The 15,827-nt window shown below is 42.8% G+C and overlaps 1 protein-coding gene across 1 annotated transcript; it reads right to left on the reverse strand.

Annotated features, from left to right (window-relative positions):
- Positions 1–353: 353 nt before the first annotated feature.
- Positions 354–8,810, reverse strand: svbp (small vasohibin binding protein). The gene is made up of 3 exons (XM_068017469.1): positions 8,714–8,810; positions 7,872–7,988; positions 354–6,557 (listed from the first exon to the last, which is right to left on the reverse strand). The coding sequence occupies exons 2-3, from the start codon at positions 7,983–7,985 to the stop codon at positions 6,459–6,461; spliced, it is 213 nt and encodes a 70-aa protein (XP_067873570.1). The 5' UTR covers positions 7,986–7,988; positions 8,714–8,810; the 3' UTR covers positions 354–6,458.
- Positions 8,811–15,827: the final 7,017 nt, after the last annotated feature.

A 15,827-nucleotide genomic window follows, 5' to 3' on the forward strand; every position in this document is an offset into this window, starting at 1 on the left:
TTGGATCAGCTCAAATTTATGGGGGGTGGAAAGTGGAAGGCCAACGAGAAGATATTAGAATAGTTGAGCCTAGAGGCAACAAAGACCTGGATGAGGGTTTCAGCAGCAGATGAGCTGAGGCAGGGGCAGAGACGGAGGTGGAAGTAGTCGGTCTTGGCATTGGAGAGGATATGGGATCAGAAGCTCAGCTCAGGATCAAATAGGACACTGAGGTTGCAAACAGTCTGGTTCAGCCTCAGACGGTGACCAAGGACGGGGATGGAATTTATGGTGGGGACCAAAGACAATGGCATCAGTATGTTAGCGGCTGTTTAGCAGAGACAATAACACAAACACTTTGTAGGAACACTCCCAGGCAATTTTTAATTAGTGGAGGCCCACCAATATCTGTGACAATAACTTTTACAGAACTGTGTGTGCAGCTACTTAACTTCTATAAATAAACACATTGAATTATAGCAGGTTCCAGCTGGATATCCAGCATCAACATGTGTAAAGAGTCAGAATTCTCCTTCAGTGAATTAATTCATAAATACAACAAGCACCAGTTTCGTTTCACATAAAATGAGAAACCAATCTCTTAGTGGCCTTAGCAAGCTGTTCGCTGCATTGCAGCACCTATACATGGGTCCAGCGCAGTAACTTGGCTTCATACAATAATCTATAATTTTGCATGGATTTGAACAGAGGTTTATTTCAAAGAAAATTTAAGAGGGAAAGGTACAGAAAACAAAACTCAGAACTAAACAATAATCAAAAGACTGGCATTTTAGATGAAAGACTTTCTCAGATAAGCCACATTCAATTTAACGCTCCTTGTACGAGGCATGGGTATCAGCTTTGGCTCATTGAGAGTGCTCTTGTCTTTCAGTCAGAAGTTCATAGGTTCAAGTCCCCTTCAAGAGACCTGAACACATAATTTAGGCTACCACTCCAGGGCAGTACAAAGAGAATACTGCACTGCTGGAAGTGCCAGCTTTCAAATGAGATGTTAAATCGAGGCCCCTGTCTGCACCCTCAGGTGAACGTAAAATATCCTGTTCACACTTGAAAAAGCAGCAGGATTCTGCACAATAATTATCCCTCAACCAACATTGCAAAAAAAGATCTGCTGTTTTTGGGAGCTTGTTGTGTGCACATTAGAGTCATAGAGTTATACAACACAGAAACAGGCCCTTCGGCCCATCGCGTCTGTGCCGGCCATACTGCATCCGACTATTCTAATCCCATATTCCTGCACTTGGCCCACAGACATGTATGCTATGGCATTTCAAGTGCTCATCTAAATACTTCTTAAATGTTGTGAGGGTTCCTGCCTCCGCCTCCTCTTCAGTCAGCGTGTTCCAGATTCCAACCACCCTCGGTGATAAAATGCTTCCTCAAACCCCCCCTAAACCTCCTGCCCCTTACCCTAAATCTATGTCCCTGGTTCTTGACCCCTCCGCTAAGGGAAAAAGTTTCTTCCTATCTAACCTATCAATGCCCCTCATAATCTTGTACACCTCAATCATGTCCCCCCTCAGCCTTCTCTGCTCTAAGGAAAACAACCCTAGCCTTTTCAGTCTCTCTTCATAGCTGAAATGCTTCAGCCCAGGCAACATCCTGGTGAATCTCCTCTGCACCCTCACCAGTGCAATCACATCCTTCCTGTCGTGTGGTGACCAGAACTGTACACAGTATTCCAGCTGTGGCCTAACTAGCATTTTATACAGCTCCAGCATAACCTCCCTGCTCATATTCTATGTCTCAGCTAATAAAGGCAAATATCCCATATGCCTTCCTAACCACCTATCTACCTGTGCTGCTGCCTTTAGTGATCAGGTCCTTCTGACTTTCTGTACTTCCTAGGGTCCTACCATCCATTGTATATTCCCTTGCCTTGTTAGTCCTCCCAAAATGCATTACCCACACTTTTCAGGATTAAATTCCATTTGCCACTGCTCTGCCCATCTTACCAGCCCATCTATATCGTCCTCACTATTTACAACACCACCAATTTTCATGTCATCTGCGAACTTACTGATCATACCTCCTATATTCACGTCTAAATCATTAATGTACACTACAAACAGCAAGGGTCCCAGCACTGATCCCTGCGGTACACCACTGGTCACAGGCTTCCAATCGCAAAAACAGCCCTCGACCATTACCCTCTGCCTCCTGCCACTAAGCCAATTTTGGATCCAATTTGCCAAATTGCCCTGGATCCCATGGACTCTTACCTTCTTAACCAATCTCCCATGCAAGACCTTATCAAAAGCGTTTCCCTACCTTACAACTGTGACGACATTTCAAAAGAACATTGTTGGCTGTAAAGTGCTTTGGGGCATCCTGTGGTTGTGAGAGGTGCAATATAAATGCAAGTTCTTTAAATGCTGGAAATAAAAACAAAAAATGCTAGAAAGACAGAGATTAGCATTAGTCTCAGAAAGATCTGTTAATGTTTCAGATGGGACTCTTTGCAAGAACTGTTCTGATGACACATTAACACATTTTTGCCCCTTTTCTCCCTCACTTGTAAATCTTGACCTCATTCACTGGGTTATGCTGCCATTAACCCTCTGACATCTTACTCAAATGGCTATTTAGTCATGAGCCTTGACAATGGGTGAGAGCAGACTTTCTGATCATGGAAATCAGAATTAAGCCTGATGCCAGTATGCTTCCAAAAAAGTGGCTGAATAGCAATCTGCAGTGGAAACACTGGCAGAATTGCCCTTCCCTAATCCTGAAGTATTGCAGCTGAATGTAGTGCAGTTAGTGTAGGACATTCTAGAACTAGGGGTCACAGTCTCAGTATAAGGGGTCAACCATTTAGGTCTAAGATGAGGAGAAATTTCTTCACTCAGAGAGTTGTGAATCTTTGAAATTCTCTGCTCCAGAGGGCTGCAAATGCTCATTCGATGACTCAGATTGATAGACTTTTGGGCATGAAGGGAAGCAATATAAGGATTGGCTGGGAAGGTGGAGTTGATGTAGAACAGGGATCTCCAAACTTTTCTTCATTAAAAGCTACTTCTGATAACTGAAAAATAGCACAAGCCACTTACATTGAAAAAATATGGATAGATAAATGCAAACTAAATATGTCATTAGTATAATTACATTATAGTGTATTTAATATGAAGGAAAACTGATCTCAACATTATTTCAATGTGATACTTGACACTGCATGCAAACTTGGTCAAGAGATCATTGCACTTGCTGGTGTCCAGAAACCCAGCAGCAGCTTCACTGAGTAGTTGGTGTCCATTTAGCAACATTATCTCCCCTGGAATCTACCTCCCTTGACAGTCTCACATTGGAAATTGTTGGGCCGGACTGGGCTCAAAAGTGCTTGGGGTTAAACCCAGCAACTTTGCCTCCATCTGCACTCCAGCTCAAACTGATGTAACAAAAAATAGCCTACACCGGGGGCCAGGGACCGAATTCTGCATCCAACACCCACCCCGATACAAACTGGTTCTGTTTCTCGACTCAGTTCGGTGAGCAATTCCTGCAATAAAACAAAAGCAAAATACTGTGGATGGTGGAAATCTGAAATAAAAGGAGAAAATGCAGGAAACACTCAGCAGGTCAGGCAGCATCTGTAGAGAGAGAAACAGAGTTAATTATCAGGTCTGTGAACTTTCATGTTCTGATGCTTACTGCATGCTGCACCCTACAGTAGATTAAGCTTGAGAGTCAATGCAGAGCTGCCCGACTTCACTGCCAACCTTGCCAGTAGTGTTTGCCCATTAAAGTGAATGAAGCTGCTCTGGGATGCAGATGACTCATTTTTGTCAGTGACATCACTGGCATGGCTCTGGAATGATGGAAATCTGACGTGACTGGTTTCCACTGAGACAAGAAACATGACTGGCTTAAATCAAAAGGGGTAGAATTTCTGCTTTGGGGACAATCGGTAATCTGGGTACAAACTGCCCCCAAAATTACACCAATTTCTCGTGTTTCTGCTCAAATTCACTCGCTTATCACCGGACCCAAAACCTGCCATGAACCAGTGCCATTAGGCAGTGTTTTAAAATGTAATAGTTTTTTTTTTAAAAAAAGGGTTGCTTTGAAAAGTATTTGTTAATATACTTAAGAGTGGTAACTTGGTGTAGTTTGATTAATACTGCTGCAAATGGGTTTATCATGAAAAATAAGTAGCTTTAATCAATGTCAATCCACCAGTGAGTTTTTCAATTTTAATTACCGAAAATGGCTTATAAAAAATATACAAACCATTTGCTAGTTACACTGGGGTCCAGTAGTCTGTTTCTTAGAAGAGTAAAAAAAAATTCAAAAAGTTTTTAAAAACGCTTTTAAATCAGTGTCCTTGAGGCCAAAAGAACCATCTAAATATATAGGGCCTCCTTGAAGGCCACAAATAAACGCAATTAGTGGAAACTCCTAATGGTAATAAATTCATCCTAGGGGCGGGGCTAGTTAAGTAGGTGGGTTGACATCTAGTGTGATTTTTTAAAACTAGTGCAACAGATTGCAGAAACTCAAATTGTACTGAATGTAATTGGCGCTTAAAATTCCACAATCTTTTGTCTGGGTTACGCTGATTCTGGGCAAATTTCATCAAAAAAAAAACACAATCAAACAGAAACTCTAGCCCAAAGTATTTTCATAATCTTTTGCTTATTACATTGACATTGGGCAGTACTTCAAACAAAACGTCCTAACCAAGACTTTCATTTCTCATTCAAGTTCTACCTTTATGGTCATTTACAGTGGCAGCCATCTTGCCTCCCTCAGATTGCTACCAGTACTTTCTCCGGGGAAGTTGAAACACGATGTACAAATTTCAGTATATAATGACAATAAATAATGAAACACACAAATACAAGTATATAAATACATGTTTTTTTCTAAAGGCAGTCAATGAACAATGAAGACCCTACAAATTAGGTAATCTAATTTGCGTCATTCCTGTGCTCCATTTTACACTCCAATTATAAACGCACTCTCTGAGGACTCTGGACCTTTACAGCTTATGTTTCTCCATTTCTATCCAGCAAAATTCCAGATCATTTGTGCTGATCCCTCAATATTACAGGCGGATCTCCTAACTATATTGCTCTGATACTGTGTTCGGAGCGACAGCTGGGGGGGGGGTGCGGGGGGGGGGGGGGGGGGGGAGAAGGAGGACATTTTGACCTTTTCAACTGGAGGTTAAGCTAGAGTGAGTTATATATCATCCCTGCAAAACTGCAAGGTATAAACATTTCTGGCTAGATGAAACTTCTATATTCAAAACAGATTTACTAAAAAAGGAAACATCGAAATGGTAATGTTTAGGAAAGTGAGAAGATTGTTCCTAGGGTTCTTTAGAATGTATTCACCCAAGGTACCAATGACCCACCACGTGCATTTACACTGCAACTGTATTGGCACTGTAAAGCTGGAGAATGGAGTTTCACTCTGCTTGGGTGCAAAGTGAAGCGTCTTAAGTCTGACAGCAAAGCAAGTCTATAGTGGTTTGAAAGAAGAAAGTATAGAATAAGAGGACGCAAATAAAAACTTCACAAGACTTAAACAAGGAGTGGTCAGAGAAAGCATTCTTTCCCTCCAGCAAGGTTGTGCACATTTGGAACAGAGTATTGGAGAATGGAGTTGATTCAAGGGCCAAGTAAAAGAGGGCAGTGGATCGATTTCTGTTGAGGAGGAGGGTGCTTGTGGGTTACAGAGATATTATTAGCACTGCTTGATATTTTTCAGGGGAGGTAGGAGAAGGAATTTAGCATTACTTATTGGAGGGGATCAACAGGATATGGGGCTGCTGGTTTAGGGTGGAGTCCATGATACAATGATATATTACATGGATATTGGGTGCAGCAGCCTTGATGGTTCAAACGGCCTTTTCTCACTCTAGACTTTCATATAGAAAAGATTTAAGTCATGAATTGCTTGTGAGGATTATTCTTCTTAGCTCACTTCATAAAATGGTAAATGATTGGCATCATTCCCATTGGGCAAGAGAAGCCAGGTCTGCACAAAGCGCTGTTTGAAATCTAGATTCAGGAAAGGATAACAGTCCCTCAGTGCCTCATTCATAGGCAATTCTGCATTAAGCTTGGGCAGTATACAATGGAAGACTATTTCAGCATGCAGGGCATTCCAGCTGAAGCCCTTCTAGTCTTCACCCAACATTGGCACACGTATACAAGGAGCAGCAGGAGACACGGGATGACAATATAGAGCAGCAACTCTGACTGACTACCACCTCTGCTTTACAGTAAGCTGAAACGTTTTAACTTGAGGGAAACAAAATAACTCAATGTGGCCATATTCTACTGACAAAAAGTTGCAATCTGAGACGAGTTACTTATTTTTTGCTTAACTTTGAGGCCGGCTTATGAACAAAGAACAGGATCCTTTTTTTAAAAAAAAAAAGTGTTTTTCGTTGTATGCATTTAGTGTAAAAGAAAAAGGCAGCCTGTGCTGGGTTGTGGAGTGTCAGGTAGTCAGTGCTGTCCGCATTCGCTCTGTGACTGCATCTGCTTGCAGAAAGCCTCAAACTGTTGTTGTTCCAGCTCAGTCATCACTTTGTTCAAAGCATAGATCTGTTGGGGGGAGATGGAAACAGCACAAAGTTCAGCATCATAACAATGAAAAGATGTAAACAATCTAATCATAGGCAGATAAGAGTAAATTCAGAAATCCTGCACTCCTAGTGAATATTTTAAGAGATAGTGATACTGTGGTATCAATTCTCTGACCCAATTGCCTATCAAGTAAGGCCCTCCACTGGGAGCAAAGAATTGCTGAATAAGTAAATCCTTTGTTGATTTATTTATGCAAATATTTATCAACTGGAGCTCTTAGACAGTAGGGAGAACTGGGTAGAGCCTTTCCAAACTCATTTCCCTTGCAACCAACCCATAGGACAGACTTTCATCCTACCAGCCTAAGTATGGATATTTCTTAAGATCTCACAATTAATTTTACATGAGGTAAAACTAAACTTGTGGAGTTCTAATAGTTAAAAATACACACACTTCTTGAAATTTTCCAAGATAATTATAAATATATACCTCTCACTCTCATATTTAATTTTACATTCATACTGACACTTTTGTGCAGTGAAGCAGTTTCCAAAGCAAAAAGAAAGGACAATGTAACTCTGATCTGACTCAGAAACGCAATGGGTTGGAGACCCTCCTTCTTGGAGAGGTTGTTTTACTCCACATGGCCTTATATTTATTACATATGAATTCACTGTGCTATCAATCCAGGTTTAAAACATGTTTTATGGACCACCTGGAAATGTCACAATTGGACAATCGATTTTTGAAAAATATTCTGAGATAACCGATGCTCTTGCCCACCCTGGCAAGCCCATCAATATTTACTGACTGGGAGAAAAGCTCTCTCCTGACAGAGAGGATGATTTCCAGCCATGCAGTATAAATCTGGTAATAAAAACAAAAAATGCTGGAAATACTCAGCAGGTCTGGCAACATCTGCAGAAAGAGAAACAGAGTTAACATTTCATGTTGATGACCTCTCGTCAGAACAGAACAGTTCTAATGAAAGGTCATTGACCTGAAACATTAACTCTGTATTTCTTTCCACAATTGCTGGCTGACCTGCTGAGCAGTTCTAGCATATTCTGTTTTCTTCAGATTTCCACCAGCTGCAGTATTTTACTTTAGTATAAAGTAGGCACTCTGTAACTACCAGTTGCGGAGCAGTAGTACAGGATAACCGCTATCAAAGACTGCATTTCAATCTCGCATTCAGATGACAAACATAAACTGCTTGATATCTACTCTAGTAGTTCTGAGGTCACCAGATCCTCCTGGGTTAGACTCTTTGGGCTCTGGCTTTGTAATTCACAGAGTGCTTAACCAGCATATCAACTTTATATCATGTACCTCAGCTCGCTGCCTCTGTTTGAGTTCTTGTAAAGCAGATTTCTGTTTGGCTTTGTCCCCTCGGTAGGCCGGTTCCTTTGACTTTGGCTTCTCCTTACGACAGGATGGTTCCATCTCCTGCAAAAGGAACAATTTGAAGGGGAAGAGAGAGTTGATCTGAATGCAATTTGAAATGGATTGGCAATGCCATGCTCCATCTAAAGCAGCTTACCTTGCATATAACAACTTATATTTAGATCCCAAAATACAATAAAACTTGGACATGAGACCCAAGTAGACTACAATCCATTTAAAAAAATGTCAAACAGTTCTCCTTTCTTGACAGCAGTGGTTTCTTCCAGGGATACAATTTCATGGATGACTGTCACACTGTGTGGAACATCACTCAAGTGGCCACTTCATGTGTGAGGCTAAGCAACAAGTGTTTACAAGTTGTTGGCATTGCAGCCAAGCCTGGCCTGACCTGACCCTGCCCTGCTCCAAAGACCAATCCCAATGGACAGCAATGAATGAGTGGGAACCCAGGTTGATTTTTCCTCTCAGTAATCCAGGGCCACGGAGGTAAATTGTAAGGCCGCCCTGGCTGAGACCAGCGTAACTCGTCAGGAATTAAGGCTGGAAGTTGGGCCCCTTCCCCTTCCCCTTCCCTCTCTCTCTCTCTCTCTCTCTCAGGCCCAGACTGGGAGGTCAAACCCCCTCATTGAGTCATCCATGGAGTACATTTAACATTGACATGAGCTGCAATGAAAAACCACAGCCTGCCACTGAATTAAATGGAGCAGCTAAAACAAAATGTTACTCATGCTCTTTCACAAGGAGCTGCGGCGCGCGCGTTTACTCACCACAGGCCGAGTTAAACCGCAGTAATTAATCCAGCGGAACCCGCCGCCACCGCCGCTGCTTCCAGTCGGCAGCGGCCGGAACTAATTCCTACACGGACGTCTCCAGGTCCGTCCCTCAAAGCGCTCCGGGCGGCCTGGTTACCATGGAGACGGAGCCGCAACACAATGGCGGGAGGAGAGTGTGCGCTCAGGTGAGTGGGTTACTGCAGGAGGGAAGGCGCAATCCTGTCAGATTTTCTTTTAAAACAGTTGGCAAAGGGTTTGAAAAAGGCTTCATTTCAAAGAAGACAGTAAACAGTATGGAAAATGCAAATCTGAAAAATTATATTAAATTGTGAAAGTAGGAGGGACCAGAGGTTCAGGGGGAATTTAGGTCAGAGGAGAAAATACTTTCCATCCAATTTCCCCACTCCTTTCTTGAAAGTGCTAATTTATGTTGGAATATTCCACCCAGACTTTGCCCTTCCTTAGCTGGGGGGCATTGACACACATTTTATCTTCTTCACCACCTCTCAGACCGGGAGCAGCTAAATCAGCACATGCTGGGGATTGCAGGTGAGACTCTCCTTGTGCATGTGCCTCAGTTTTACATGCAGTGGTGGATTTGCCAACTAAATCATTAAGGAAGCTGGGAAAATATTTTTCAACCACATTTAGAAACTGTAGCAATTTATAAAATTAGAACATCCATATTATTACATTAATATTTGTTTGGTTGGCTTTTGAACGTATACGGCAACAAATGAGCAGGTTATAAGTTGCATTTGCTCAACTTGCCACCGCTGTACTTCACTGTCAAAGTACTGTCCTTGGGAAGCTATGTACATCCAGTAAAGTCACTACTTGCAATGTACTGTGTAAAGTATGTAATTACTCTTGATTTTTGCTGGAGTTCAGATGTAGCCAGTGTCTATTAGACTGTTCACATAGTCAATATTAACTGGTTCCAAACTAGATAGACAGACATTTAGAGCTATAATAAAAGCAAAATACTGCGGATGCTGGAAATCTGAAACAAAAACAAGAAATGCTGGAATCACTCAGCAGGTCTGGCAGCATCTGTGGAAAGAGAAGCAGAGTTAACGTTTCGGGTCAGTGACCCTTCTTCGGAACATTTAGAGCTACTCGGTTATAAAGGCGACAGATATTGAAAGATGGCTGCGCAGTAAAGACTGCACCTAAATCTTCCTGAGTTATGCAGGACTTTTAGTTCCGAAACTATACAGATAGAACATTCTTCAGTCATGCATTGGATAAAACTAGGCTATTATTGGACACTTCTAAGTCAAATTGCTTCAGATCACCCATGATTACAGATAGAACAGAATTCATAGAATGATACAGAACAAAAGGAGGCCATCCAGCCCATTCTTTGAAAGAGCTGATTAGTCTGACCCCCTTGCTCTGATTCCCTTGCTCTTTCCCCATAGCCCTGCAAATTTTTCTCCTCCAATTCCCTTTTGAAAGTTACAATTGAATATGCTTCCACCCCCCCCCACTTTCAGCCAGTGCATTCCAGATCATAAATTGCTGCACAGAAAAAAATCTCCATATCTTCCCTCTGATTCTTTTGCCCATTATCTTAAATCTGTGTCCCTTCTGCTAGTGGAAACAGTATTTCCCTATTTACTCTATCCAAACCAATCATAACTGGGAAATAAAAGTTCCAACTTTCTGAGAGATGTAAACTTAGGAAGGATGCTACCTTCTAAAATCAGTTAATAGAAAAAATTAAAATCAACAAAAAATAGAAAATTTGAAATAGAATGGAAAATATAAAAAATAGTAAATATTTTTGAATTATTTATCTGAAATATCTACAAGCAAAAATTAAGAAATATAGTTCAACTAAATGTTATAAAGCACAGACTTTTACACCTATATTTTCAAAATTTAAAACCAATTGTAAATTACTACTTGGGGACATTTGTGGCATACCTGATAGTATAGTAGCTGTTGTAGGCAGCTATTTATGTATTTAATCATGTATTGATCAACTAACAGTTCCATGATCTTCAACGTTCTTCTCACCACTGCTTTCGTCCTTATACCTGTCTCATTATCACCTCCTTTTCACCTTGCACCATCATAATTTTTGTCACTTAATCATTCCTGCCCGCCACCCTATCACAGACCTTTAGTTTTTCCTGCCCCCTTTTGCCTGGCACTGTACTTGCATATAAGCTGTTAATCTCCAACATCTTCCACTTCTGATGAAAGGTCATCGACCTGAAATGTTTACTCTGTTTCCCTCTCCACAGATACTGCTGGAGCTGCTGAGTGTTTGCAGTGTTTTCTGTTTCAATTTCAGATTTCCAGCATCCGCAGTACTTTAGTCTTGTTATATACATTCATGTTGGGAAAGAGTTAGACAAAGCCTGAATTATCCACCCATCTTAATGGCTTGGGGTGAAATTTCTCCCGTTGGTACAATTTTCTACACTCAAGTCGACCTTTTCGTTAGAATTATTGAGAGTGGAATGTCACCTTGCTATTTTTTCAGCTGATGCATTTTTTTGCTGCAATACTGCTTTGCTACCAGCATGTGGCAGTGTTGCACCATGAACCAATGGTGAAACTGTTCCCAGTTTTGGGCCCCACTCTTGCACAGATTTAAAAGGAAATGAAAGTTTGCTTATTTGCCCTGTCATAATACATACAGAGCTGAATTTTACCAGCCCTTTGGAGACAGGCAGGGAGGTGGGAAGGCTGGCAAAATGGCACAGGAAAGCATCAGGTGACGTGCTTACGTCATCCCACCACCTGCCATTTTGCCAGTGGCGACAAAGCTGGCAGACAGCCCACCTACCCGGAGCCCAATTGTCCCACTTAAGTGGACAATTAAGGGCCTCTCCCTGCCTCCGCTGGCATTTTACCAGCAGCTGGGGAGTTCATCAGTGTGTGGGGAGACCACCAGGTAAACCCTAGCAGCCTCCAAGCAGGATCCAGGGTGGGGGAGGGTGTGGATCCTCCATTTTGGGCACTACATGGCCCACAGAGGGGCCACCCAGTGGCAATGGCTGCCCCTGTGGCAACAATGCCACCTGCTCTCAGCGACCACTCCTTCTCCCCTTGCTAGGACCTGACTGACTGGCCGCAGCACCCCCAGACCCCACTTTGACTTTACCTGACTTTGAGTGTGCATGGCCATCGATACACTCTCATCTCCAGGTGCAGCTCCAGCAGACGACCTCTAGTGGTGCCGCTGCTGAGGCTGCTGACCATCTGATTGGACCGGCAACTCTTGGGGGCGGATTGCTGTCCTTAATAGGGACGACAATCCTGGCGGCAGCCCCTTAATTAGCTGCTGTCGGCAAAATGTGGCCCTAGGTTCTGCTGTGTGCCAAAGCTGGGTCGCCACCACTTTCGGCCCTGGAAGTGGAAACCCTGCTGCTTCTGCTAAATCCAGCCCATAAAGTACAAAATGAATTGAGGGCGAAATTCCTTGGGACATGATCCCGGTGTTATGTTGAGCAGCCATCCGTAGAAGGCCCTGTGCATGGTGTCTTTTTGAGTGGGAAGCCTGTTGCACAGCAGGCTCCACACTGTCTTGGTGGGGAATTGCCTGATTTTAATGATCAGGCAAACCTGTGTAATTGAGGATGAGGCTCTGCTGCAACCTTTTGTCAGCCTTCACAGCCATCAGCCGATCCACCATTGAAGGATTTTATTGTGCTAGGACTTACTGAATGGTAGCCCTTGCTCACCATATCGCACAGTGCGGTAAATGTAGGTTTATCGGGGTTTTGAATGATGTAGAGGCACCACCCTGTCGCTGCAGTCTCCAACTGCTTTTTCATCAGGAGTGGTCCTACTTATTTTGCAGCTGGCCTCCATATCTGGAGGTTGTTCCAGCTATCTGTCACCTGCTGATGTGGTTGGTAGCTGCAGCTTGCCTCAGGCAGCCAGTGTCTGCCAGCGCAACCACTGCTGTGTTTTGTGGGCACAGTGACAGAGCAGCTAATTTGCATAGGCAGGTGGGCGCACGTGCTACTATGGGTGGTCTCGGGCACCTGCATGCCCCATGTGGAAGAAAAATCTGGTGCCTGCTGCTAACTCTGGCTATATCCCCCTTGGCACCTTACGTAAGGGGAGGGGAGGGGCATCTGTATTATTTTTTCAAAAATCCCCAGGTCTATCTTCAAGGTCCCTGGCCTAGACCCCACTGGTGGTGTCCATTGCCACCCATCTGAAGGCCAATACTCGGCAACTCACTCGGCATATCATTCTCCAGAGATTTGTCACATCCCTACTGTGCTGGGCTAATGGGAGCTCCAGTTACCTGTAGGGAATCCCCTCCCCGAGCTCTTACATTCCTCGTTTCAGGAGAGGAAGGAGATTCTGCTGAGGCCCACTGCAGTCTCTGGGAATTGATGCATTCTCAGTGCAGCCAAGTCTCTGCCCTTTTCTGGGAGCTTGTGCCAGTCTCCATTGGAGTAATGGTAGGAGGCCAGAGAAAAACCTGCAGATTTTCAGACCAGTTTTCTGCAAATCTTTAGAACAAAAAATTATTTTTCAGGGTGGCCATTTAGCATTTTTTGGATCTGAAATCCAGTTGATAAAAAAATGCCTTTTTGTATGAAAAATAGAAACAAGGATGAGCACCTCTCGCTACCCAAGGACATAGCTTGTTAATAATAGTTCTCAAAAAAAATCCTTTTGGAAAGATATTCTCTCTGATTACACCTCTAAAGCATCTTGGAACACTTTTCTACGTTATATAATGCTGGTTGTTGTTGTAGAGGCCACAAGAACTGTGAGTGGCTTTACCATCTCCCTAGACTTAGGCCCAAGCCTGGCCTTCTACTATGATGGTAGGTAATTCCTTCTGCTTCAAGCTGGCACTTCTGCACATGAGAAGGTGTATCCTGCTATTGGTGCACAACTCATTCCCTGCCATTGCAAATATGGACTACTGATCCGTGTGGTATATGCCAGTTTGAATGAGTAAAACATGGAATGCATCTGTAGTTGGAGGAGGTCCAAACCGTGTTAGCTCAACTGCATCCAAAGCCGTCCCTGAAGTCCACATCTGAGGGGGCCAGAATAAAGAGAAGAACATTGAGGCCCCAATAACTCACTGCCTGCTCCAAGAACTCAACACACCAGGTACCACTCAAACCCCATCAACACCCTCTGTCCATACTAACTTCAGGCCTATTGTAGCCTATGTACAGTGCTATTCAAATATACACAGTTGTTTAAAAACTTCAACTGAAAAGGCACAACAGCTTTGTGAGATCAGAAAAGACAGATGATTTGGATATAGACTCTTTATCAGAATTGAAAGATGAGAATGAACGAGTCCATTTTGGCTTATTTCAGGTTTGCAGTATTTATAGTTTTTTCTATTTGTCTCCCATAAGACCAAGCACTATGTGATCTGTGCAGCATCATGTCTCAACAAACGTTGCACAACTCAGCAAAACCTTGTTTTAAGAAAAAAAATTAGAGGTTTTTTTTTGTAGTTTTCTCAACTCAAGAAAATCAGCTGAATCTGCTCCTCGTGAATTTACGAGTTTTATAAGTCGGGTGAAATCATGCAACAAATCTCACAAATTTCTACATTTACCACTTTGTCATGCTAGGCCCCCACCTGCCAAGAATGAAGCACATTAATTTTGTCATGAACATTGATTTTAAACTGTTACTGATGTGAAGAAAGGACTTGTTAAACCGATCAGCTGTGGCTGGAGAAGACATTTGCATATTAACAGACAGTGTTTGGAAGGGCAAAGCAGCCATTCCCTGTTACATTCAACCTACGGTGAACGTTTGATCACCAGGCATTGAAGGTGGGGAGCTCACATTCCCGGTTGACTGCTAAGATGGCCGAATACACAAACTGACATGGTCAAACCAGCTAGTCACATGACCAACCTGCTGGGCAACCTGAGCTTTTTGAATTTGTACAAACAGTTTGGGCAAAAAAAAAGCAGAATGCTCCTGGACTGAGAAGATCTCTCTTGGCTGGCTCGCCACAGCCTCTCCTGTCTACCTGCTCCCATCTCTTTCTCACAAGCCTCTGAATCAACTGAAGACACATGAAGCCGAAGAGAAAAAAGTCTCCTACAGCAAACAAGGTTTAAGAGGAATACTGGGCCCCAATGAAAAGCAAGATCTACCTACAATCAAGGACTCTACAGTGAGCTCGAAGAACCATAACAACAACTCTTCATATATTGCCTCAAATTTTTCCACTTTATTTTTCTTCTGCTCTTTTCTGTCTCTATTTGCATGTGTGTATCGCATATGCATGCTAGCGTGGGCGCATCGTGTATCCATAGGCGTTGACTGAATTAGAGTTTAGGTTCAAATTTAATAAATTTCAACTTTTTTTATTTAAACCTAAGGAAGCCTGTTTGTGCTGGTTTATTTTCCTTATAATTGGAAAGCGGTGATCAAGGATTCACCAAGGGGGACCTAAAAACACGGCGTGTTTAAAATTAAACCCTGTTACAGTAAGACCAGGTGAAGGCTGAGAGGGACCCCTATACACCTTTCTCACCTGGTCGTAACAACCTGCTGTCGAAATACTGCAAAGAAGTGCCAGTTTGACTTAAGTCGGAGTATTCTCAATAGCTAGCAGTAAAATACAGTTGAATGAAGGAGCTCTCTCACAGTTTACAATGCCATCAAAACTCTTTAGATTGATTCCTGGCCAATATCCTTTTGCCAGCATTCACATTGTTTGTAGTATTATTCCATGGCTTAAACTTTCTGTTAATTCATTCACACCTTGTTTTATGATTATTTTGGAATTTAAAGAAATATTGATAGTGAGACAATAAATCACAAGCATAATGGATTTTAATTCGGTGCTGGTGGGATGCTGGACTACTCTGGATAATGAAATATGGAAAACCTCCTAAATAAATATAGTTTTTCCAGTGGCCTAGTGGGCGAATGCACTGCTTTGTGTGGTACTAGGTTATAGGGACCAGGAACAGTCTCTAGCTGTGAGGTGTTTGTTGATCTCAGCCAGGGAACTAAAATCGGCAGAGGGAGGGGAAATCTCAGTCAGAGTTCCTGCCCTTGATTGCAGTCAAATCGGCCCAGCCAGAAGGAGAGCACGTGTGGGTGATACCGTTCCAGGGACATTTCTTCTCGAATT

Source organism: Heterodontus francisci, chromosome 37 (assembly GCF_036365525.1).
Source record: "Heterodontus francisci isolate sHetFra1 chromosome 37, sHetFra1.hap1, whole genome shotgun sequence".
Classification (NCBI taxonomy): domain Eukaryota; kingdom Metazoa; phylum Chordata; class Chondrichthyes; order Heterodontiformes; family Heterodontidae; genus Heterodontus; species Heterodontus francisci.